This window comes from Acanthopagrus latus, chromosome 21 (genome assembly GCF_904848185.1).
Source record: "Acanthopagrus latus isolate v.2019 chromosome 21, fAcaLat1.1, whole genome shotgun sequence".
Taxonomy (NCBI): domain Eukaryota; kingdom Metazoa; phylum Chordata; class Actinopteri; order Spariformes; family Sparidae; genus Acanthopagrus; species Acanthopagrus latus.
In genome coordinates this window covers 20,372,078-20,397,487 of record NC_051059.1, presented here as the reverse complement: position 1 = coordinate 20,397,487, position 25,410 = coordinate 20,372,078, and the positions used below count along the sequence as shown (strand labels likewise).

Genomic DNA, 25,410 nt, shown 5'->3' with positions numbered 1-25,410 from the left:
GGCAAGAGCGCAGAGGATTTTCCATTTGCAATATTAATACTGGTGTACATTAAGGGTCAAGCCGGGGCATTGCTTTAAAAGGCGTCGATGGTTTGCTTGACGTCCATTTAGGCTGATTATGATGCTGGGAGTGCAGAGCTCTCAAGGAAAAGGCTCGACGAAACTGCAGTGCTATTTTATCCACCCAGAAAAGACTTTTCATGAAATTATTCCAATAAAGTTTATGACAGAAATGGTAAGAAAATGACACAATTCTCAAAATAAGCCATTATGTGTCTAATTGAGTACGTGCCAGGCAAAGTCAACATTTTATATTACATCATATACCCTCGCAATGATTAATCAATAATGTGACTACAGGGTAAGTAGGTTGTGGGTAGTAATGGAGGGAAGTGCTCCCTAATAGCGCAGCTGCTCTCCTCCACGGTTCAAAATAGTCGGTATTGTGTTGGGTGAGTCTTCACAGTGGATGTCAAAAAAGGATGCATCGTTTGTGTATTTGTGTTGAAACACAAAACACACAACGCATCCTGCAGCCTTCTCGTGCTCGGGGTGTAATGACTTTGAGTGCTTAAAAACCAGATGCTAATTAAATTGTTTTGCTGAAGACAGGGGGGTTCTAGGAAAAAGGAACGCCGGACGCTGGGTTTTTGTTAAGATCAGATTTCACATAATTGATGTAATTGTAATGTTTCTGTGTGTGCGCGTGTGTGCAACAACAACAATGACAACGAAAAACAACAGCTTGTTGGTGTAAAATATTTATTGGAAAATAAGAGTGTAACAAAGAAAATTAAAACGTTTTCAGGGGGTTGTGGGAGTAAAGTAAGATATTTACTTTAAGGTATTTTGAATGATGAGATTAACCTCTGCGATCACAGGGGTCGTTGGTTCTTTGTTTTGGACATGGCTGCAATGAAATCTGTTTTCCCCTCCCCATCCTCATGAGTCTCAGGTGTTCACAGCGAAAGTGCTGTTTTGGATGCTGTTGCCTTGTCAGTCTTCCTGGATGGCAGGACCGTAATGGGTCCCAGTTGGATGGCTTGCTCTGTAAAACAAATCACACAGGCATTTTTTAAAAAATGTGGATGGATTTCTTACAGCTGCACTAACATATACAAATAAACTGAGTGATCCAGTTGTTAAATGGGAACTTTGCTGATTTCGAACCAGTTGTGTGTCACTACATATTGTCTGCTACTGAACAAACTTCTCTCGAGCTCATCTGGAGGATTGTTGTATCAGGTTACGATCATATGCACTCCTGCTTTTTTATATGCATCCATGGACACAAAGAGTATAGCTGGATCGATCCAAAGAGAGTGCTGATCAATTATGAACCACAATCCTGCTTTCTGTCCATTTTCTCTCCCCGCAGAGAAATAGACAGATGTATGGAATATGATATTGATTGTAACCAGCTGGCAGCCTTACCGTTTCCTGTTTCAAAATAGAGGATGAACACCACCCACAGCGCAGTATGTCGCCCATCAGTGGGGGTGTTTATTGATTTAGTGCGGTGCATTCTGGTCATTGTAGGTTTTCTTACTTTAGAGCAAAACGGAATAACGCAGCACTTCCTTTGCTTCTTCTGGTCATGTGGCACCAATTTCGAAAGTGTTTGTGCATTACTGCACAGACAGCCTGGCTTAATGCAAAAGTCCCCTTTTTATTATTGTTACCAACCGTGCTTCATAAAATCTACACCAATGAGGAAAAGAAAACAAAAACACCAAAAATACATACTGCATCTATAAACTTGCTCAAAAATATAAGATATGCCCATAAAGTTAGTTTGAGTGCACATTTAAAAAGAAGAAATATTAGAATTCACTCGCCTGCTTTGTCCTCTGCGTCTCTCTTCTTCATCAGTCCAGCAGAAGACTGCTGAAGTTTTTCTGGACGAACACGGACAAAATTGGCAGGTCTGCTCTGAAGTAAACTCTCCTGTTGCATCGCGGGCTGCCTTGCTTCTGTGCCGACGGTAGTTTTAGGAGTGTCTGTGGACGGAGGCTCTTCAACGCGATGGGACACATCACAGCTTCTACATGCCTGGTCGTTCCCATCAACTGACCTCCATCTGGATGAGGAGGCAGAAAATTAATGAGATCATCATGGCACGTCACAGTATTTGTCTTACATATTTAGATGGACCCTAAAAGAACTTTACTCCTTATTTTCTGACAAAACTATGACAGTGATTACAAAATTGCTGCATTATTAGTATAATACCTGTTCTCCATTAAAGAGCAAGCCCTGTTCTGAGAGTTGACGGTTAACGCGACCAGAACGGCCTTCACATGACAGGTTATGTAGACCTGTGGGAGAAAGAAATGTGATGAAGCTCCTCCATCAGGTCTCGTGTGCAGTATGCTGAAGAGAATCATCCATAACTAATGGCGTGCACTTGGGACAATAACCAGAACAAACAAAAAAAAAAAAATAAGACAGGAAACTGAATTAACCTGATTGCTGGGCTCTTGGTAGAACCTGAAGGCATCAAGCTGAAACCTCAGCTGGTGCTCCGCAAGTCTCGGTAGGAAACGGGAGCGGGAGTTTGTCAGGTAGGCGTCGACGAGACAACTGTGAGGGCAGCAGAGGACAAATGTCAAAAACTAAATCATTTCAACAGTTAAAACTTTGCTGCTGTCTCAGAATCTGGTTATGGGACTCACCCGTGGTGCTCAATAAAGTCATATCTTAATGTAGCCTCAGCATCGGGGGTTGCCGTGGCAACACAGCGGTCAACATAGACTCGCAGGGGCGCGTGGTGCCCGGTGACAACAGACACTTCAAAATGAACGGGGTCACCCAGGAAGTAAGAATACGAGCCCCTCTGGTATTGCCAATCATCTGCGGAAATGAGATTAAAAAGATTAAATCAAAAAACATTCCAGAAATAATCAGGAATATAAAATGCTATATTTGACGAGACATGATAATAGAAAAAAAGATTCTCTATCAGTCCTTTTTAATACCGGTCATAAGTAGCAGATTGAAGTCTATGTGATCCTCTGCTGAGACCGTGGAAACGGACTGAACCCAGGCGGGGCTCAGGGTAATGACATCCACAGCGTACCTCCTGGAAATAAGAGCGCTGGTTAGTGTAATATTACAGAATATAGTCTTAGCAATGCAAACAGGGCTGTTAGAAAATGATGAAAAATGACAAATGCTTTTAAAGTAAACCAGTTTAGTGTAGTAGAGGAGTAAAGAGACCAGAATATTCAAATTTAAGATGGTTGAATCAGAGAATATTCACCATTTCCTTAAAAAACATAATCAGTCATCATCAATAGTTCACCATCAAGTCCCGAATTTCGTTTGATCATCACATTTAGTGCTTTGTTTACTTTTGATGTCATCTTCAGGATGTAATCTGTCACATTCATTTCCAGCCGTGGTGGGAAGTAACTAAATACAATTTATCCACAATAATTAGGAGACAAATACATAAATATTGTACTTTTTACCCCACTACATTTATTTGACAAGTTTAGTTAGGCGTTACTTTGTAGATTCAGAATCATAATACAGAAAATAGACAAAATAACTGATTATGTTGAGACAAAACGTAATAAGCTACCCAGCAGATAAAGCATATCAAGAGGTAGAAGTCAGACCACCTTTACCAGTGTCAACATTAAACTGATGTACACATTCATTCCAGTTATTCTGAAACAATGCGTAGTTAGAGAAAACATAATTTAATGTCAGTGTTTTGGCACTTTTACTTAAAAACATGTTTGACAGAGGTACCTTTACTTTTACTTAATTTAACAGTAGGCCGTCAATTGTATAAAATTGCCGAAGAAGGTTGAGTGTAAGTCCAATGAACCGATTTCAACACAAACTGCTGTTTCAGAAATGTCCCGGACTTACTTCTCATAGTGACATTCGACTGGAATAGTTGTCCAATCCAGCCGGAGCAAACCCTCAGACGATGGCTCAGGTGAGTAGACCAGAACATTAGAGTAGATGATCTTCTCTTCTGTCGACTGAAAGGAACGAATGGTATTCTGTCAGAACGACCGCAGACGAAAGCTTGAATCCCAAAACACTGACTTGAGCTGCATCGCTTAAAGCAACTTTATGCAGAAACTGACACTTCTGCACAAACACAAATCCCTGGTGTGTCCCACGTGACGTAAGTGCTGCAAACTTGTATGTTGATATAAACATGTGTGCAACGCCGTGATCCTGAAGTCACACAGTGCCGACACAAGTGATCGGCTGAGGTAGAGACACCATTCACCCAAGTGCAGGATGCTATACCATCAAACTGATTTCTGCAAAAGTTACATAATGTTCCTTTAAAATCAATACAATCCTTACAAAGAGTTTGGTGCCACAGTTGTTCAGCTGGACCCGGATGGTGAACTCCTCCTCTCCTGACGGGACTGCTCCACATGCACCCCCCACAGTCACAGAGTCCGAGCCCAGCCGCAGGTGTCTGCCGTCCACCTGAAGGCCGCTGTCAAACATGTCCGCCTGCACCACCACCTCCATGGAGTCCGGGTGGCAGCGGACCACCACACGCCGGACAGGTGGCGCGCTCTGCTGCTGTTCAGCGGCGGATAACTGAGGGTGGATGCCCCCACGAGTCCTCTGCGGGGTGTGGGGATGTGTTAATCTGCTTTCTGTGAGTGTGGAGACTGAGATGAGGACGATAATCCACCAGAAAGAGGCTGTTTGTAGGTCCATTCTCGGCTTCTTCTTCTCGGGTCGGAGGGAGCGGCGACGTGTCCTACAGTCTGTGAACATCTCACCGCAGCTGTGAGTGATGCGGTGATTTTTAAGTCATCAAACGCACCTGGACGCAGGTTTGACTGATTATAACCAGATTCACTCACAATGTCTGTTCATTATGACTCGAAACATGTCGACATGGATGTTTTCAGTCCATGTAACTGATTAACAACTTAAGGTATCATCTTAATGTGTAGGCATTTTGATGGTATGCCACTTTGGCTAAGCTAACTATGCTGTTAGCTAACAGATCCACTGGGTGGCACCACAACTGCAGACATTGCTTCATGTTGGAGTGATTTGAATGAATATAACCTACATTAAATGCAGTAATTTCACTTCATGGTGTTAGTTTGTGAACAAGGTACTCCGTTTAACGTTATATATGTCTGTAAATATTAACATTTTAGCATCAATTGAATCATTAGGCTTAAAAAAAGTGCCATTTAAAGGGGCGTTATGTAGTTTTGGAGAAGAAATTCAAACTCTCTTTTATATTTACAGTATTAATGAGGTAATAATACAAACTCTAACGTATTTATCTTCTCCGTAACTGAATATGGACCAGAGTTACCCTTTATGGGACGCTTGGGTTTTTGTAGGAAAGATGTAAATCCAACTTTACCCATCATTAAGCGTCTCTGTTAATGAAACTAAACATGATTTTAACAAGAAAACAAGAAAGGGGTGTTACTTAGTATTAATCCCTCTTGTGGAAATTCTATTTTAGGTAGTGTTAGTGCTTTGACAATACCAGTTTGTGCAACATCTGTGTTCTTCTTATGCTACCTTTGTGTTATAGTGTTAAAAATGCAAGAAATGACATCCCATCCTTCATAACAATCTTTCTGTCACTCCTGTTTATACTGTTGTACAAAGGTTTTACTCAGTTCTCTCAATTTACTGTCAAAATTATTATTTTAACACGTGTTTCTGCTTGTGTGTAGGGCTTTGTGACCAAGAAGCAGCAGCCACAGGAAGCCTGAGCACACAGATATCACGTACATGCTTCACAGACTTCATAGATGTATATTTAGGTACTCTGCTCTGTCTGTCTGTCTGTCTGTCTGTCCTGTGTCTGAGTCAGATTCACTTCTTCACTAAAATTTCACACACGTTTTTCTGTGGCAAGAACGTCACAGATTCCGCTCAACCACTGCAGCCACAAAGGTTGGCTGTTCCACTGAACACAGACGCTGTATTTCACTTTCAGAAAGGTTTTCTGGAGCCAGCATGGTTTACCTGCACTCTCAACACACAATTCCCCAAAACAAAGAAACCAACACTGATGTGAACGAGTTAACGCAAAGCAGTTCAGTTCGTGGGACCATGAAAACGTAAGAGTCTTCAGCTGAGTAAAAAAAAAACAAAAAACTCCCTTTAATGTTGAACAGAGGCATGCTCAACTACCTGCTGCATTTCTGTCGACCCTGATACTTTTTACCGACATTATCCATCGTCAACTGATAGTGAGTTGACAATTAACACTGGACTTTCCAAAAGAGGTGTGAACAAACACTTTGTTGCATCCTGCACGTTCTCTCACGGCTCTGCTGGTTACAGGAAATTACAGTCTGGTCAATAGTGTAGTCCAAAGGAAAAATACCTGAGTGGTGAAGAAATCACACGTTTAGGATTTCAGGGCCTTTAGAACTGTTTTCTCGAATGATGATTTTTCCTGTAAATCACACATATTTCCCAGGTGCACGTGTGTATTGGTGGATTACCACTATAAAATAGCGTGACAGAAGAGGGTGCCTTGGAGTTTTCCTCGTGCATTTTAAATCACATATATTGTATTGTTGTGGTTGCAGTAGATTAACCAACAGCAGTAATCGCTTTTATGTGGTGGGAGGGAAAATCCAGTGACCGAACTTGATCAGCTGTGACTATGAAGTGTCACTTAAGATTGTCTTTATCAAGGAGAATATGACTTAAAGCGTCTCACATTTTATGGAAATAAAAGTGGGAAAAGTGAACAACAGTGAACAAACAAATGACATGTCAGCAGGATTCATGCGGTAATAAATATTTATTTGTTGATTTTTACAAACATGGGAATAATTTAACAATAAATAGTCTGAATAAATAGTCCAGAATAAAACAAATGTTGTCAATAAATAAAAAGCACAGTCTGTAAATAGACTAAAAAAAGTACTTTAACACATCATTTTGATGTCCAATATAAGTTACATGAAAGTAGTAAAATATGCTCCTTATAAAGAGTGTTTAACTAGTGATTTGAACGTAACGTTAACAGTTACTGTAGTTTATCTTAATTTGATGTATAGTGGTGTTTGAATAGCTTCTTGAAAGATCTGTCAGACCTCAGTGACTCATTTAGTGTGTTCACCAGAGTGCATGTAGGCGATGGCTCTGTTGATCGTGATGGTGCGGACCTGGAAGCCCTTCAGCACTTTGCAGAGGGTCAGCCTCTCTTCGAAGGAGCTTGGACGACCTGCAGCAGCCTAAAAGTGAAAAAGTGAATCATGAATGATGTATAACAATTACAGTATGACTGATGGGGAGCATGGCTGCATATGTGAAAAAAAAAGTAGTTTAAAGCCTTTTGTGGCTCCAAAGGAATCTCTTAAATTGCATCCAGTGTTGTTAATCAGTGGCTGAGTTGCATTGTGGGTAATGTGGGTGTCAGGTTTTGTAAAGCGGTCCATTATGGACTGTTACAGCAGAGCCAAAAATACTGCTTTTTTTTCCATTCCGCTTCCTCTGGAGCCATATAAGGCTTAATACTACTTCTTCTTTTTACGTTGGCAGTAGTACTCCTCAAGACACTTCTTGTATTTACAAGTTGGAAATTGAAAATTCATGAGTACATAATTGTGTCTTAAATCCTGGTTATGAGTGTAAATGATCTCTTACCAGGTCTGAGGCCACGTCTGTTGGCAGAGACCATGCAAAGCAGTTCTGTGGAGAGAAAAAAAGATTCATTTGTCACATCTTTCACACTTAAATTCTGTCTTTTTTTTGAACATTGCAATGTTGCAAGAGATGTGGCTGTTGATCTAAAAGTTGATTTCAGGTCCAAAGTAAAGTAAAAAGTAAAACTGTATCAGAAACCTCCCTCTTTATTCCCTTAAATGGATGTTTTACATATATAAGCCGATCTAATCTAAAACTAAAACAGTCAGAAGATCTTATGGAAGCCAAATCGTATTACACAGGAGAGTGAAATGTGAAATGAATTCTGAGTGAAATGAATTACCATGAGTTCTTTGAGGCTTAACAGAACAGACTGAGCGAGCACGCGCTGTGGATCCGGCTGAGCAGCAAGAAATTTATAGTAGTGACGCAGATCTTCACCGATGTTTGTCAGACATGAATCCTGGAAGGAAAAAACAGCGATTGTAAAGACAGGATTTACATATAGTGTACACTTAGTGGCCCCTTCATAAGTTGATAACCTGTACCCGTATTAAATGCAGACCATTACAATATTCAGTATTTTGTTTAAAATGTACAAATCTCATTAAATGTTCATCATTGAGGTCAAAGTGAATGTTATACTGGACTTCATCATGAAGAGACGTTAACCTACTTTTTGTTCCTTCAAAAACATCATTAAATAAACATCTAATGAAAATAAACTGAACATTATAGCCACCATTAAAGTAGACTTTATGGCAGAGCAGGTACACCGGGCTTGCAGTAGATTCTACAGGTGTATCAGATTAAAAGCCAAATAATTTGACTTTCTAACAAGAAGCATACAAGTAGACAAATAATGCACTAATAAAGGGTATTTTTATCGTACACAGGTATGTACATACCTGATTGAATTCAGACGTAAGGGTTCCTGAGCACGTTGATTCCTGTTGGGCACAAACACAGTTTTGAGTTACACAGAGGCACAGCTGAGACAGAACCGCCACAAGTTCAATGTGTCTGGACATTAAATCGTAATCAATAGTAATAATATTGCAACTATTTCAGTGCAATATTTTGCCTTTTACCTTTGGTGCACACACCGACGCCGTGTTGGTCTCCATGTTCAGCTCCACGCTCTGCTTTGTGCAGTCGATTCCACTGAACAAGTTGTTCTGAGGACGCAGAAAGAGAATTTTACAAACTTCAAAATGAACTACAGATTTAAGACGACAGTGTAGAAGCTGAGTTTTAGTTTTGCAGGCTCTACCTGTGCGAGTGTGTCGGTGATGTTCAGTAGAAGCGTTCTGGCGGATGAAACACAGGAGTCCGTCATCGGTCCGTTACTCAACACTGGCAAAGACTGGCTGACCTGCCACAGAGGACAGAAGAGCACCAGGAGCAACAGTGCAGGAGAGAAGTCTGACAGACAAAAAAAAAAAGAGTAAATACAATCGTCATTATAAATCTTCAGGTTCAGCTATGTTGCACAAAGCCAGTCCAGTTCAGTCAGAGGGGACTGTACTCACAGAGCTTGACGAGAGGCATCTTGGATAAGACTGTTGTTTCAGGGTCTTTGGTGTGACTGACTGAGCTCAGACATCCTTAAGTGTTTTATACTCTATCCTGATGCAGGGATTTCCCTCCTGCTACGGCGGCGTGTTGACACTTAACTGTAAATTGAAAGTGCAAAGTCAAGGTTGTGTAAATTTTTTTCCCCCCCCACATAAGGTGAAACTGGAATTAACACACACACACTGATGAGTAATGCATCTACATGCTGCTTTCTGTTCATTGTAGACATTTACAAAGAGGAATAGTGGAAGCATGATGTGATGTGCTATTTTAAAACACGCTCCAACATCAGTACAATATCTGCCACATCCAGTGTGTTTTTTAATCACACACACACACAAAAAAAACCATTTCATTTCATTAAAGTGCTTGGCAGAGAAAAACATATATATGGTGAGCTATTCATTTTAACAGTAAATTTTTAGGAAAAACTATTTAAAATACTGTTTGTTTAATGTTACAGGGAATGTTTAATGTTACAGGGAATGTTTTCAACCAATGTTTTAAAGATTTGGCTTCGGTAACACTTTACAACAATTTTTGAAAAATTCTATATTTTGATTTGATTGAACTTTAATTAATAGTGATTTTGCTCTTGACAATCACTGAAATGCTTTATAAACCAATTATTAAATAGTTGTAAAGGTTCATTAACTTCTACTATAATCGCCTTCGAGTCCTCCACAAACCATTTAATCAAATTTTGTTTTTTTTCCAATTAATGTTTTTTTTTTTTTTTTTGTAAAAACTGACATTTAAATGTATCTTGCACCTTGAGTGTTATAAACATCAGTCACTTAACAAATGGTTTATAAAGTATTTCATTTTTTGTTAATAATGAAATAACTGTTAACTAAAGTTTAATTAACCATAAATTAGTTAATATAAAGTGTAACCCTGGCTTGTTGAAAGATGTTTGTTAAGATGTATTAATTGTACTGCTTTAACCAGTTTATTTATGTTTAACGTCATGTTTGTAGTAGTCTACAGCTTTCTGGATAATTTCCAGATAATGAGGTGGGAATTTTACTTTTTCGTGATAAAAGCAAGCATGTGAATAAGAATCAGACAGTGGTTCATTTGGATCAACTGGTTACATGTTACTGAGTGTTATTTTTGTGTTGTTCCTCTCTTGCCTGTGGAAATCCACAAAACACACTTACGTAAGTGTGACAGTGTGAACGTCAGTGTGAATGTGCGAATAAGCAGAGAAACACGACTGTGGCCTTCTGTGCTACTCCGAAATATGTGAATGAGAGCGGGCGCACTTTCCCGAGGTGCACTTGTGTTTTTTCTTTCAATGAATCATTCAGTAACACCAGTGCAGAAAAGACTTAGCTGACATATGAAATGCAAATGATCTCAGAAGAAACCAGTCAGATGTTTGAAACATTTATTTCTGGAGTTTTTCTTCTTTTCTGTTTTTTTTTTTGTTTGTTTGTTTTTTTTCTACAGTAATTATACAGAACATTTTTCAACGAAGCATACATTAGAAAAAGAAAGCTTATCTCAGTGATGAATGACATTCTTAATAAGGTGAGAGTGAAAACACTTAAACACAGCCAGACGATGAGGCTTCTGAGTTCTTCATCCGTTTAATAAAGTCTCTTTTAACATTTACATACAATGTCCATAAATCTTCTGAACAGATAAAATAGATATATATATGTTGAGGCTGTGATTTAACAATATATTTGTTTTACATGTTTATATTTAGTATTATTTGATTGCGCATAACAAAAAAGGACTTTGCATACTTTTATTTAGGGCCTGTTCATGTCGACATGCCTCCACTAATAATTTTATAAACCAGTATCTTGTGGATAAAGGCATCTGTCAAATTTGAATTTGTGTGAATAAAGTTCAAAATGTTGCCCTGTAGAGCTCTAAACGCATCTTTAAAGCAGGTGGAAACTGTAGCGGCTACTGACTACATCCAATTGTGCCTAAATGATCCTTACACAAACCTTAGAGAAGCTGCCGCAGCATTTAAAATGCTAAAGCTAGGCTGCGAAAAACAGCAAAGTTGATCATTTTCTATTGCAACAGCTCAGACAGCACACGTTTAATAATGAATTCCAGTGTTAAACAGTGATGACACAGTGCTCTTAGTGAAAGAGGTGATGAACAGTTGAACCGAGCGTGTTTATAAATGAACTGATCGATCGTGATTATTATTGAGACAAACAAAACACAAATTGATCTTTAGTTCAGTCAGATGTGGCCCCTCGAAAGTCATCATCATCATCAGGGAGGAAACAAGGCGTGCAGGTGCTCTCTCCGACCCCGGCATTAACATACATGAGTGTACCGTGCAAAATCATGACGAGGTAAATCGGGGTTAGGGATGGAATTAAGCTGAGAGGATTCCCTTAATTCTGTGAAATATGGCGTGATGGAACGCCTGCACAAACTCAACCGTGTCCAGGATCTTCGTCCCGCGGTGCTATACAATACGAATGTGTCTGTGTGTTAATATTACAGCATGTGGTGTATTAATCTCTCCAGAAACAGTCAGCACAGATGGAGTTTTCATTAGTAACACTGGTGACGTGGTCCATGGAGCGGGAGGTAAAGATGACGTGCAAATGGTCACACTTGAAGAGAGACGGGGGCTGTTTTATTTAGAGATGGCTTTCTCAGCGTGTTGCCGCGGCTGATGTGTGTGAGCGTGCCTGTCACAACAACAAAAAAAAAACAAGAAGTACATTAGAGCGAGATCAGAACGTTCAGTACTTGTCTTATATAGAGCTCATAGCACCACTCATTGCCAAGAACGTGTGGTAGAAATTAAGAATTTGGCAGATATTGTCAGACAGAAGGACAAAAAGAGAGGTGAGAGAAACAGGAGGTTCACCTGGTGAGGTCCTCTATGTCCACCAGCATGGCGTCCTGCTCCACATGCAGCTCGTCCCTTAATAGCAGCAGCTGCACCAGCTCCTCATTTAGACCTGTGTTAGATTTAGCCAGAGAAGAGGGGAGAATTTAGGAGCCCGAGCCTTCATGAGTGACAAATATTAACTGCTTGGCCTATCTTAACTCAAAATCTTAACTCAGGTTTCAAATATAGGACAAATCTTTCTGTTACAGAAGTTTCCTCAACCAATTTTAAAGCTAACAGACCAATCCCAGAGTTAGTTTCTCCAAAAGGCTAATGGCAATGTTACCTTTTCCATGAGTGCTGGCTTCTGCAACATTGATGATTGCTTTTCCAACAGGCTAATGTTGGTGCTAGCTTCTCAAACAGGCTAATATCAGTGTTAGTCTCTCTTTCAAACGAGATGACATCTTCTCCAACAGGCTAACAACAGCTTTAGCCTCTCCAGCAAGCTAACATCAGTTTATCTTCTCCAACAGGCTAACCTCAGTGATAGCCTCACCAACAGGCCAACATCTTCTACAACAGGGTAATGTCAGTGTTAGCTTCTTCAACAGGCTAACATTAGTCTTAGCCTCCCCCTGCTGGAAAACCCAGTATAGACCAGCACCAAAACACAACACATGCTGGTCTTGCTGGTTTCTGTGCTGGTCTATGCTGGTTTTTCCAGCAGGGAAGCTAATGTCAGTGTTAGCCTCTCCTACAGGCTAGTGTCGGTGTTAGCTTCTCCAGCAGTTACCGTTTTTAGTAGCCTTTCAGTCATGATGTTTATGCGCTTGTGTTACTGTTATACAGACCTATCAACAGTGGTGGTTCAGAAATTTTGAGTTTCGAACAGGCTCTATGCCAGCACAGCGTAGGAGTTCTCACATAGCAAATTACTCAGTAAAGGTAGTCGTGGAATAGCTGAATTCCTTTTCCTAAATGATCCTCTAAACTGAGATTAGATAGGATCTGCAAAATGCTCATAATTTATACTATAGCTTCATAAAAAGATTGGTTGCTTTTTAATCTGTTGATATTTACACCTTCTACCATTTGATTTTGATGTTTGTTGTTTTTTTTTTTAAATAATTGAAGGGATGTTTGCGTCAAATGTCAACGCATATATATCCGCGTGTGTGATCTACTTACTCTGAATCTGTGAGTGCAAGTCATTCGTGATGACTTGCAGCTGTCCTAGACTCATGTCCCTCATGTCCCCCCGCCTCAGATTCCTCTTCATCAAACCCTCGCTGATGTGGGGCAGATGGGGAAGCTGCATGTGTCAACACAGAAAGAACAGGAAATTACTGAGGACGGCTTCAGTATGTGAATAGATACCAAAACATAAGTCAATATTGATCAAAGTCAGCTGGATTATGTTATCAGTCTGGGTGTTATCCATCAGCAGTGGGACAGATCTGCTGATTTGTTGTTCACAAGTATCAGGGGTTTTCTCTTGGTCTCGAAAACACATCCACAAACAAGCTCAGACTGAGTTTCTGTTCAGGCAGTGTAAGCCCATTATGTCATTTGTAATGTTGTAGGATGACACATACACACACATGCTACAGATATTTCATTGTCCTTGATCGTCTCCTAGATTCATTTTTCATGGAAGAAGGAACAAAGCTCCCCACACACAAATCCCCTTTCCTGTGATTTTTCTCTCTCACTGACTAACCAAGTCAGCCACAGGTGAGCGTCTGTGCAGCTGGATTTGCCTTTCCACCTCCACCTGCATGCGTGCCATTGGTCGAGCCAGAGCCAGCGCCACCCGGGCCTCCTCCTGCAGCCTCCGCTGCACCCTCCAGAACCCGCCGCAGTCATCCAATGGGTCCGAGTCCTCCTCCGCTGTGTCTCGATCCGATAACGACGAGCTCTGCTTGCTCTGGAGAGGAAGTGGTGTAAGTGATATCATCATGTAACGGTCAATGTGGTTGTCACGCGTGGTTATAACAAAGAGTACCGAGAGTTGTGAGATAATAAAACACACAAAAACACTTTGTAGGCCGTGCGTACCACAGGTGACAGCGGTGTGTCCAGGCTGGTTTCTGTCCTGCTGTCCTCAGCATCACTGTCTTTGTCACTGCTGCTGTCATTCACAAAACACACCTGCAGGTTCACTCCACTCTGCAGTCTGAGAGGAAGAACACAAAGAGGAAAGAGGAAATGTTGATCTTCAGTTAAAGACAATTAATGTGTCTTAGAGTCAGAGTGAAACCAATGGACAGAATGGGAAATTACTGCTTGTGTATACTTATTTTGTTTACACCCAAACAAAGAAAAACAATGCAAGCAATAATAAATAAATCACAAGACATAGGACGTGACAGGAATGTACGTCTTTATATTAATCCTCAAAAATATGATCTAAAACACTTTTTAATAAATTGTGCATGTCTAATGATGAATAAAGGAGTGGAGAGCGGAAAGGCCAGGAACTATTTGGACACGAGGTTCAAGCATATATAAAAAATGCATAGTAAAAAGCACGCTTAATTGAGGTGATTATTGTAATTTCCAGAAAAAATTAAATAAAAACACAGTCTTCAAAAAGTTTACCAGCTTGGTACATTGTACTATGCATGATGTGCCAGAAGCCCAGATAAATCAGCACTTGACTGTGTTCCTCGGACGTGGCGGAATTTCTTCTGCGAGTACCTTTGAACTACCGAGCACAATGTTTTTGTGTTCCCACGCAATAGGTAACGCTAAAGTAGTCATTTAAGATTCTCACCATGACCCTTAATAGGCTCCATACAATAATGACAAGCTGATATATATTTAAAATTATTATTGCAATTCATTTTTTTTGGCCTTCGTTAATGGCTTTATTGAGAGGACAGCTTGAGAGATTACAGGAAAGGGGATGAGAAGAGGGGATGACATGACAGAGCCTCTGTAAATGGGTCGCCATGGGACCAACTGAGCTACTGTGGCACCCTGTTATTCAGTTTTTACTTTAAAAGAACAACACTGTATGGATACTTTGTGTACTTTTCAGGTACAGTTTATGGTTTGGCTTGGTTGCTTTGTGCCAATTGAGTGAAATCTTAATGCCACAGCATGTATTTAAGCTTCATGATACACTTGTGTGCTTCTAATCTAGTGGCAACCTTTTGAGGAAGATGGTGTCCTGTTTCAACATAGATTAGGTCTATAAGGAGTCTGAGTTTGAACTTGAATGACTTTCACACTGCTTTGTCCTCAGTGACTTGTCTTATGACTCAGTATCAGTGCCCAGCCTGAATCACTCACTAATGCTCTTGTAGTTGAACAGGAGTTAGTCTTTTCAACCGTGTTCCAGTAATGTTGAGGGAAGTCTTGTGGGGGCTGTCATCAGAATATTGTTAGAATATCAGTACCCATCGGTTGTGGAACGATTTATAACATATGAGTTTTGCTTTGTGCTATTGGCCACAAAGTGTATCGGTGCCAACATCACAGCCTGTGACTTAACAAAGAACAGCCAAAAACATGACATCAGGCCTTCCACAGCAGTGAAACCTCAAACCTCAGCTTTTCCAAGAGCTCAAAACACCATTCATCCAATTCCAGATCACGATACTCTGACTGAAAGAACCTAACAACCCACAGTAACACCTCCCCCTGAGAACAATTAATCACACAACATCTCACAAACTTGACAGGGTGGCGGTGGAATTTCCACCTAAAACTAAAGCCTAGAGGGTGCCCCTTTACCTCCTCTGGAGGTCCCATGACCACGTCCACCAATCAGAGCCACGGACTCATATCAGGCATCGCTTCCTCTTTCAGGTGCAATTGGAACACAGACAGAACTGCACTCCCTCAAACTTCCTAAAACAGTCAGAAGAATGGCTGAGGACGAAGAAGGAGGGGTTGGTGTCTGACATTGTCTGACTTAAACGCCCCCTCTTATGAGAAAGTCAAAGTGGCAGAAAGTTACTGGAGGTCAAAGCTCAGAGGAAATCAGTTGTGTTGTAGCTATCTGTGGCTGTGGTTAACCACATTGTGTCTGGTGTAATGCAACTCCTTCCATTACATGTGTCTGTGGGCATCCGAAAACCCCAAATCACAAACATGAAATATCCGTTTTTATGGAAAATGATGCCCTTTAAATTTCATTTAGTCAAACTTGACACAGCAAGTCAAATTCAATCAATTTTAAATTAAAAAAATAATGAATTAAACTAAAACTTTTGAACTAAAACTATTGAACTTTTATAGAGGTTATTTTGAAGTATAATGTAGAATTGAAATGTTAAATTGAAATAAAAAGGTATAATTAAAAGATATAATAAAATAAATACTACTACTACTACTACTACTAATAATAATAATACCACTAATGATGATGATGATGATGATGATAATAATAATAATAATAATAATAATAATAATAATAATAATAATAATAACAATAACAATAATAATAATGATAATAATAATAATAAAGAGACATTTACATTTAACAGATGCTTTTTGTCCAAAGCAACTTAATGTAATTCATACATTCATATACAACAGGTATTGTGGAACTGAGGAAATGCTATCATTGATGTATTTCACTGAGGAGACACTAGAGGCAGTAAAATAAGAATAAAATAATAAAACTCTACAACTAAGAATGGGAAAATACTAAAGAAGTTTAGGAGTCTAAATTTGCTTTTTAATTGATAAAATAAATAAGTAAATTATAAAGAAAGTAAAACAAGATAAAACAAAATAAATAAATGAATAGTAAGTGAATATATGAATAGAATAAAGCCTGGTTTAAGCAGAATAAAAAACAATTAATAAATAGAATTCAGCCACAAGCTAGTCTAAAAAGGAAGGTCTTAAGAAGACACTGGCTCCCCTACCCCTGAGCCACAGCCGCTAACAATAATAATAATAATAATAATAATAATAATAACAATAATAATACTGTGAAAAATGTGAAAATCTTTGGTTGCACATTTTGCACCGGAAATCATCTAATTTTTGACATTTTTAACATCTAAACTTTATCCCACGAGAAAAATGCATCTGACTCATGAAGCTGAAGTTTCTCTCTCAGCAACTTATCACGCAATAGAGGTTAACCACTGTGCCACCTCCTGTGTGCCTCCTCTTTCCATTCTTGGTTTTCTTTGTTCTGCCTCTGGATAGTAAGTATTTAGTAACTGTTGAGTCTAATGTCAGTTCCCTTTGGACTGACTGTAAACAGAATACTGTGGCTTTCTTGGAAACCTTTCATTTTCAGTCTGCATGTCCGTCACCTACGTGAGTCACTCATTCTCTCTTTCTCTGCCTCTCTGCTGCCAAGTCCAATATACAAACAGGATAACTGTACTTACTGTACTTAACCCTTGTTATTGCACCATGCTGCACTCTGCAATAAATGACTCATGCTTTCTAAATGGACTTACAAAAAAAGGTCTCACTCGCATTTACAGTATACCAACGAAACCAGCAGGCCAGTCCGATCATTTTGTTCTTTCTGATTCATGTGTTCTTCGATAAAGTGAGTGCTAAAAATCAGACAAGCCACTTTTCAAAAGCTATGAAAAACAGCCCTATTTTTAGCTGTGTGACAGTTTTTCACTTTTTCTCCTCCACTGGTTTGACATATTCTTTTAACTACTCTAACTCTATTATTTATAGAGTGCAAAACAAAGAACAAAGGGCTTCACAGGGGGGAAAAATCTGTTAAACACAGGAATGAAATAAAATAATTATAACTTTAAAATGATAGAAAAAATAAAACTGATAAAATAATAATTACAGGCAGCTCAGAGAAAATCAGAATATGCTTCCTGATTCAGGGTGTGTTTTTAGAAGAGACTTAACATCAAACTGACTCAGACAGCCTTATTTCCTTGAGCGTGTTGTTCCAGCACCTCGAGGCCCTGATGGGTCTAGGCTTTGTCCCCTTTAGTTTTCAGCCTGGACTCTTGCAGAGACAGACGACCTCTCCCCCGAGGATCTCAAACTACGCACATGTTCATGAGACATGAAAAGGTCTAAAACAGAAACTGAATGCCACACTCCAATTATATAAAATAATAATCGGGGATCCTACATATTTAAAAGGCTTTTTTTTTTACCTCGCCAAAAAGAAAAACAGCAGTAACATCAAAGTAATTTTCTGGAGCTTGCCTTTGAAGAGATACAAGTGTCTGTCATCAGCTTGGCGATGAATTACGGATGATATCAAGGGCAGCAAATGGGCCGAAAAAATATCATTGACAATTGAGGCACACCTTTATTTAAAGGGCCTCTATGTAACAATTTGTAGCAATTTACATGGATGAAGCCTGTTTTTACTGGCCATATGTGAGCATATTGTAATGTAGACCATTTTCCCGTCTCTCTGTGTTGTCTATTCAAGTCTGTGGACAATTTTTTTTAAGGTGTTTAAAGCTGCTGGACTGTGGATTTCTTTGTGAAGGACTCGGGTCAGATTTAGCCGCGACAGTCCAAAGGATGTAACTTTATGTACGTACTCGAGTGCCTCGTCTCAGTGCCCATTCCCTCAAAATAGACTGATATTGATATATCAGTTTGCAAGTATGATTGGCAGGTATATCATTAAATGCTTTTTATATTGGGGAGTCATGTGGTATATCAGAGCAGGTTCATTATACAAGCATCACAACATCTGCTGTGAGCTAATTTCCCTCTGCAGTCCCCACTCAGGTACACACGTTAATTTCATATCCAGGCTTTGAAATAGATTAACACTGTTTTCTGTGACTCAATAATTCATCGTATCTAGGCCGCATCTGGCTCTTTACCTGCCGTCCGTCTAAGAATAAATTCTGGGAGAACATCTAAAAGGTGCCGGCCTTCAAAAGCCTTCATTGATCAAACCGTTAACGTGATCACACACACACACACACACACACACACACACACACACACACACACACACACACACACAAACACCGGATCCAAACCCACCGGGAGGACAGGCCATTTTTGCTGCAGCTGGTGTAGATGACTGGCTCGTCGTCATAGAAACTGCCAAGGGCAAGTTTCTGCCTGATGCACTCCCTCTCGTTCCTCTGGGCCTATCAGAGAGAAAAAGAGAATAAAATACGTGAATATAAAGAATATTAGCGCCGCTGTTGCTGCTGTACTTCCATCTCTTGCTTGATTGATGGAGTAAGGGAATACTACTGGGAATAAATATTAAATTGGCTGGTTAAATTAAAGCTATAAATACGTGTATTGTACTGAATACCGATGCTGGTGGAGAGGTACGAGGATGAAAGAGGGAAAACAGAAGAAAGAGGAGCTGAAGAGGAGGGATGAACGTGGGTTTATATGAGAAAATTTGAGTCATGAAATCCAATTTCCTGCCTTTCACACATGAATATAATCCAGACACGGGCTTTACATATGACGCTGTCATTATTACTGTATAAAAACTATATGTAACTACATTAACAAAGCTTAGGTAACACACTTCACACTCAAAATCTGCTTTTAGACTCTTTATTCTTCTCTACAAATAATAGGTACAGACATCATGTATTATGTAACCCTCCTCCTCTCATTTCCTGTTCTCTCTCCAGATCAACTAGCCCAAAAATATCAAGTATAAATGAAGGAGATGCTACGTCAGTGTAAAAGGAGGATCTTCTGTTTTCTGCGTATGATGATATAAAATGTTTTCTCCATCATGAATATCGCCTGGCAGATTAAGGTGGTCCGATTTTCTCCCACAGTTCAGAGTCATGCAGATCAACTGAAATAGAATCAGTAACATTTGCTCAGTACTTTATATGTAAGTGTGAATGAATGAATTTGTTTATGTGTTATCCCTGTAATAGGCTGACAACCTGTCCAGGATGAAAAATTGATGGATGGATTAATCAAGCAGCGTCTAATGAGCAGCGACCACACGGATTCCAGTTTCAACACGAAGGCTTGAATGTATAAAGGAGGTTTATTTTTTATATTTATTGTTTCTTGCACTTATAGATACCACCATCAAACCTCCCCAGTTGATAACTTACCAGAAGACAAGTAATTATTTTTTCATGTTTTCTGAAATGTTGTGTTCAAATATGCAAACGAGACATTACCTCATGAAATGTGCGCTCATTTGCACACATTTCCATGACAAAAATCTGTGCTTTGAATAAGCCAGGTTCAACATTATTGTTTTATTTTGTCTACATATTAGAGTCAAAGGTTTACAGAAAATACTGTCAGCAACCATTGTTTAAGGAATAAAATGTTGCATGAATCAGGCTATGGATGACATACAAACTAAACCTTAAAGGTGTGAAAACCTTAAAGACAAAAGGTAATCTGGAGCCCTTGGTGCATGTACGTACAGATTTCTGGCTCAGAGTACAAGAAGAAAATGGGGAAACGACCTTTAAAGATACATTTTGTGAAATTCCACATAATCTTTGCTAAAAAAAAATATGAATAGAGTTAAAATTTTAACCAACTACCAATTTGCAAACATTCCAGAAGAGATACTAAAAATAAACATATACATTTTCTCTCTGATTAGTCTGAAAGGAAGACACTTTTCCTCAGCAATTCACAAATCTTTGAGATCTTTGGTAATCACTTGCAGCCACATGACTATAATTGCTGTAACTCATCAGTAACAGTCATTCTTTGCTCACTTGTCCATTTACAGCCTGTAAATACAGACAGCAGCCATTACCTACAGAGAAAACATTAGAAATCTGCCTTGTCATTCTGCTCTAATCTCATGTTGTTTGACTGTCCTTATCTAATGTTGTCCCCTTTTTCTCTTCCCCTTCTCGTTCTTCTTCTGCTTCTTCAGTTTATGCCCCTGAATCATTTATCAGTTTCACTTTATCTCAGCCCTCTTTCTGCAGCTGCCTTTGGATCTCTCTTTTTGTCCCTTTTTGTCATTTCAGCTGTCTTTGTTTTTTTAGGTTAAGCCAAAATCCAGGGTTTTAATTCTCTTTCTTTTTTTCCCTTGAAGGATGCACATTTTCTTGTTCTGGCTTCCATGGCATTGTGTCTACATGTCCCACCACTTCCTACACGAGTGTGTGAACCTGTGTTGCCATAGAAAAACGCTTCCAAAATTAGGCCTGTTTCTCTTCTGTGTCAACGCTTCTTGTCTCCAAATAACCACAAAAGCGTCCCGGCACTGACACCCTCTCATCTTCCTTTGTGACGCATCATTACACGAGTCTGTGATGTAAGAACATAAATCGCAGTTGATCGCCTTCACTCGTCCAACCAGCGCTTCGCTTCCTCCTGTTCATCCACCTCAGACATCATGACATCCTTACCAGTACACTGTCTACACACACACACACATACAGATTCACACACAACCTATTTTACCCTCCCACGCACCTCATGTAGAATGATTTCAATTATGAAAACCTGAACAATTCATTTGATACGATGACACGTTATATGAGAGACGATCATATGTAAAAACTGAGGAAATGTAGAAACACAGGTAAAGATCACGTATGAACACACCCACGCCACCTCACAATCACACATCCATTGTGGCTGATTCACCCACAGCAGGGTGGATACCCATCATGCATACCTGTAAATATTACGCTACGTATACCACACCCGCACAATCATTACAAACAGAGATCCACACACCTGGTAAACGCGTTTCTCCTGGTGCACCATCCTTCAGCGCATCGTACTAAAACTGCCGCCCTGCCCTTCTCTACACTGCAGTGAAGCTAGACCCAGGAGACCCTCTCATATACTGCAGCTCCGTGCAGGAGAGCGAGGGAGGGAGGGTGGAGAGAACAGTGAGGGGAGGGCTGGAGGCAGCAGAGAGAAGAAGAAGAAGGGGGGGGAATGTGGGAAGCGGGAGAGGAAAGAGTGGGAAGGGACGGAAGCGGAGGAGGAGAGAGGAATGGAGGAGGGAGGGGAGGGGAGAGTCAGAGCTGCTCAGTGCTGCCACTGCTCTCCTGATCTGTTATCTGCTCCTCCATCTTCCTCACTTGGCTTTTTCTTCCCTCTTCATCCGTCTTTTTATAATAGCAGCTGCTAGAAATCTTGATAACGGGACAGACCTTATAGATTTACAGAAGCAAGGGCATTTGATTGGTTGCGTGGCCAGGTGAGCGATAGGCCAGGGCTAAACATTCAGTCTGATAAATGACACTGCAACACTGGAAAACAAAACCATTAAAGGGGCCAACGGGTGATCAATAACAGCTCCTCTAATAAATGTCAGCATTCTGAGCAGCACCGACATGGCGTCCGCATCTGCTCGTCAGCCCCAGAGCCGAGCTGTGAATCTCTAATTTCACATTCTCTGTTTGTTTTGTCTCCAAAAGGGAATCTCCTCAGGCCTCATTCCACATCACAGGTTCAAGTGTGATGAGCTGTAAGAGAGACAAGGCAGCACAGGGTGCACGTGCCCACACGTGCGAGGAGAAACAAAAATACACACACAGAGAAAAAGCGCGTGCACAGACCCACAGTTAGTTCCCACTGTGCTGTGTCACAATGCAGCAGCGCGCTCATTAAACGACATTACATTTTTGAGTCATCTTTCATCCATCGTCAGCGTCAGAGGCCATGTTCCTCACCCTCACTGCCCTTTTTGCATTTCTCTAATGGCGATTCATGCGGCATCATTATCCCACTGCTACTTGTGAAATAGTGACAATATTTCCTCTATAGGGTTCGTGTACACAGGCTCAATTTTTCATGTTTTGTGACAGCCTACATGTGTTTGAAAATAGAAAATTTGTGTCCATGTGCACAAATCCTAAAGATAAAATTTGTTCCTGTTACACTGAACATGTGACCAAATTGATGATCTTTCCCAGACATTAACATCAGAGTGAATCCTACAGATTGAATTTCCTTTCCCCAACAGCTTTTGTTGCCTCAACTACACACTGGATGCAAAGCCGGGATTCTGGTGTGACAGTACAGGATTTTGAACGCCTGCCTGCCACTGTGCATACCTTCATGCAACTCCCTCACTGTTCATACGTGCAGTGCTTGATTCAAGCAAAGTAACGTGGCGCAACAAAGATAGACATAAAAAATGGTGTATAAGCATACATAGAACATAATCACATGGCGGCCATTCTTCTCTGATGTCACATTCAGGGTGGGAATCTCGAAAGCAAGGTTTTCTCGGTTGAAAGTCGTATAAACAAAGGGTATCTGACAAATTGTTATCATTTCACCGAAAAACGATGATGAACAGTGAAAATCTGGAGGGACACTGGACCATGTTTCAAGGTGAAACAACATTTTGATAACCCATTAGCTTATGTTAGCATTTAACCACTTCCTAGCTACCGTTACCGTTTGATAAAATCCAGCATGTTTTACCTCCAGGCTTATATGAATGTGTGCAAGATGTGTGTTGATATTTTAGATTTAATTGAAGCTTTTCCTATTGAATCATGAAATACTGTCAAACAGTAATGTGTACAGGAAGTGATTTAATGCTATGTTACATGTCGTCTGATGGAAGCTAACAGATCATAAAACATGTTGTTTTATTTAGAGTTAAGGCTCAATGTCAAATTAAAACTTTTTTTTCAGATTTCCTTCGTTTCCCTTTGGACTTGAAACCTGGAACATAGCGCTGTGATATTTTAGCTTCCCATCCTGAGCATGATGTTCTATGTCATCATCTTTTAATCAATGTAATATTTGTATGAACCTGGATTTCCCCTGCATATTCTTTTAGTTTAAATGAACTCGTCGGGACTCAGATTGAGGAATTCAGTGCTTGTGCAGCCTGAACACACAAAAGAGAAAGACAATGAACTCACAGAGATGCTGGACAGTCTGGTTCGCCCTTCGCTGTAAGAGTCTTCTGCCTGTGGTGTAAAGATATCCTGGAGCTCCTCGGCCCAACTGCGGCTGTTCACCATGCAGCCTCTTCCTCCTCCCTGGATGTCACAGTTGCCATTATCTCCACAGTCCTCCCACCAAGGGCCTGTCGTGGCCTTTCTCATGAAGACCTCTCCCGCCTCCTCCTCCTCATCCATGTCCACATCATAGTCCTCCATAAAGATAAACTGTGTGGAGTGGGTAGAGGAAAATGTCAGGGTTGGGGGAGGGACTAAGTGCCCTGGCTGGGAATAGGGCCACAGATGGACTGAAGATATTCAGAGATGGGAGACAGATATGAGACTGAAAGCAACGGTTTGAATGCAGGCTGTGTCGATCCCTTTAATGCACCATGACATTTCAGCGTGTCCTATGATCACATGATTAAAATTGATTAATATAATTCAGAATGGACTTCCACATGAAATTAAAGCAATATTCTGGGTCATAATATTACTCTTGTAGATTCTCTGTTCCTATTCTGTCATGTTTCAGTCTCTGATTTTACTTTTTCATTGGTCTGTTTCAACAGAAATCACAACAAAACAAATTCTGCTCAACTTAGATGACCTACAAATGCATACCATGCTATTTTATCCAAAATTCCCATCACTGGTACAATGAAAATATCATTTATAAAACACATGCTGTTTACAGGACTCACCCTAGTTGAAAAAAAGATGCCTGAAATAAAAATTCCAAGGCAGAAATTACAGCGAAACCAAAGCTGCAGGCTGTTGCATTAAAGGACGTCCGTCTCTCCCACGCCGGACTGACACGGAAGGATGACCGCTAAATGGCTGGATTTTAGGATGTCTTGCTCCTCTGCAAAATAGTTCATATTCCTGAGTTCAGGGTTCCATAATTCCAGGCAGCCAACATCGAAGAGCAGCAATAGATGACGAGGAAAAATCACAGACACGCATCCTTGCTTTCAAAGACCGGTGTTACACATTTCGCTGTTGTCACGTGTGGCTTAGTTTCAGTGATGTGTGTAGATTTGTGTGCATGTGTGTCGTCACAGCATGCCCAGAGGAGAGAGCACCATGTGGAAGTATATAGGAACAGACAGAACAGGGTGTGTGTGTGTGTGTGTGCAGGCACTCTGAGTATATAGAGTGAGGGGGATGTTTCAGAAAATAATGTGTATAGAGGCAGCAAAGATTTAAAAGTAGCCAAATTTGTTTTTCTAAAAATCAGACCTGTCCAATTAATTCCAAATTAATTCCAGACAGATTTTTCTGCAACACCATCTTGTATTCATAAACATTCACTCATCTCCAGGCTGTCAGGGACAACCAGTCTTCCTTTGGCAGCTTCACTGGAGCGAGCAGAAAGAGATGAGCCTTGGGAACCTGAGCAGTATCTGGGTGAGAGTGAATTTTAGTCAAAATTCAATAAATGTAGCACTGAATGGAGGCATCCGGCATGATATCACATTTTTGGAATGATTGTGAATTACACCTCAACAGTCCGTTGAATCTAAGGTCAGTCAAGACAGCCTCAATATCCCAAATTTGCCAAACCCA

At 40.2% G+C, this 25,410-nt stretch overlaps 3 protein-coding genes across 3 annotated transcripts; all 3 read right to left on the bottom strand.

Moving 5' to 3' along the window:
• Positions 1-745: 745 nt before the first annotated feature.
• LOC119011770 (zona pellucida sperm-binding protein 3-like) lies at positions 746-4,781 on the bottom strand. The gene is made up of 8 exons (XM_037085119.1): positions 4,336-4,781; positions 3,883-3,998; positions 2,979-3,082; positions 2,676-2,853; positions 2,466-2,583; positions 2,233-2,318; positions 1,839-2,080; positions 746-1,048 (listed from the first exon to the last, which is right to left on the bottom strand). The coding sequence occupies exons 1-8, from the start codon at positions 4,762-4,764 to the stop codon at positions 960-962; spliced, it is 1,362 nt and encodes a 453-aa protein (XP_036941014.1). The 5' UTR covers positions 4,765-4,781; the 3' UTR covers positions 746-959.
• Positions 4,782-6,295: 1,514 nt separating this feature from the next.
• LOC119011350 lies at positions 6,296-9,180 on the bottom strand. The gene is made up of 7 exons (XM_037084394.1): positions 9,162-9,180; positions 8,903-9,054; positions 8,721-8,807; positions 8,538-8,579; positions 7,973-8,092; positions 7,630-7,674; positions 6,296-7,217 (listed from the first exon to the last, which is right to left on the bottom strand). Exons 1-7 carry the CDS (start codon positions 9,178-9,180, stop codon positions 7,086-7,088), a joined length of 597 nt encoding a protein of 198 aa, XP_036940289.1. The 3' UTR covers positions 6,296-7,085.
• Positions 9,181-10,586: 1,406 nt separating this feature from the next.
• Positions 10,587-21,818, bottom strand: zgc:153615 (uncharacterized protein LOC777747 homolog). The gene is made up of 7 exons (XM_037084772.1): positions 21,665-21,818; positions 18,998-19,107; positions 14,090-14,207; positions 13,752-13,958; positions 13,220-13,343; positions 12,065-12,158; positions 10,587-11,882 (listed from the first exon to the last, which is right to left on the bottom strand). Exons 1-7 carry the CDS (start codon positions 21,692-21,694, stop codon positions 11,828-11,830), a joined length of 738 nt encoding a protein of 245 aa, XP_036940667.1. The 5' UTR covers positions 21,695-21,818; the 3' UTR covers positions 10,587-11,827.
• Positions 21,819-25,410: the final 3,592 nt, after the last annotated feature.

Bases quoted from the DNA above. Each gene is read 5' to 3' on its own strand.
- LOC119011770 (XM_037085119.1), bottom strand. From the start codon at position 4,764: ATGTTCACAGACTGTAGGACACGTCGCCGCTCCCTCCGACCCGAGAAG. The intron at 3,083-3,882 runs GTAAGTCCGGGA...TCTTATTTCCAG, and splicing joins GTCGAATGTCACTATGAGAA to GAGGTACGCTGTGGATGTCA. The intron at 2,584-2,675 runs GTGAGTCCCATA...CTGCCCTCACAG, and splicing joins GACTTTATTGAGCACCACGG to TTGTCTCGTCGACGCCTACC.
- LOC119011350 (XM_037084394.1), bottom strand. The intron at 8,808-8,902 runs GTAGAGCCTGCA...CTGCGTCCTCAG, and splicing joins TCACCGACACACTCGCACAG to AACAACTTGTTCAGTGGAAT. The intron at 8,580-8,720 runs GTAAAAGGCAAA...TGTGCCCAACAG, and splicing joins CGTCGGTGTGTGCACCAAAG to GAATCAACGTGCTCAGGAAC.
- zgc:153615 (XM_037084772.1), bottom strand. From the start codon at position 21,694: ATGGTGCACCAGGAGAAACGCGTTTACCAG. The intron at 19,108-21,664 runs GTGTGTGGATCT...TCTCTCTGATAG, and splicing joins AGGAGAAACGCGTTTACCAG to GCCCAGAGGAACGAGAGGGA. The intron at 13,959-14,089 runs GTACGCACGGCC...CTTCCTCTCCAG, and splicing joins ACACACCGCTGTCACCTGTG to AGCAAGCAGAGCTCGTCGTT.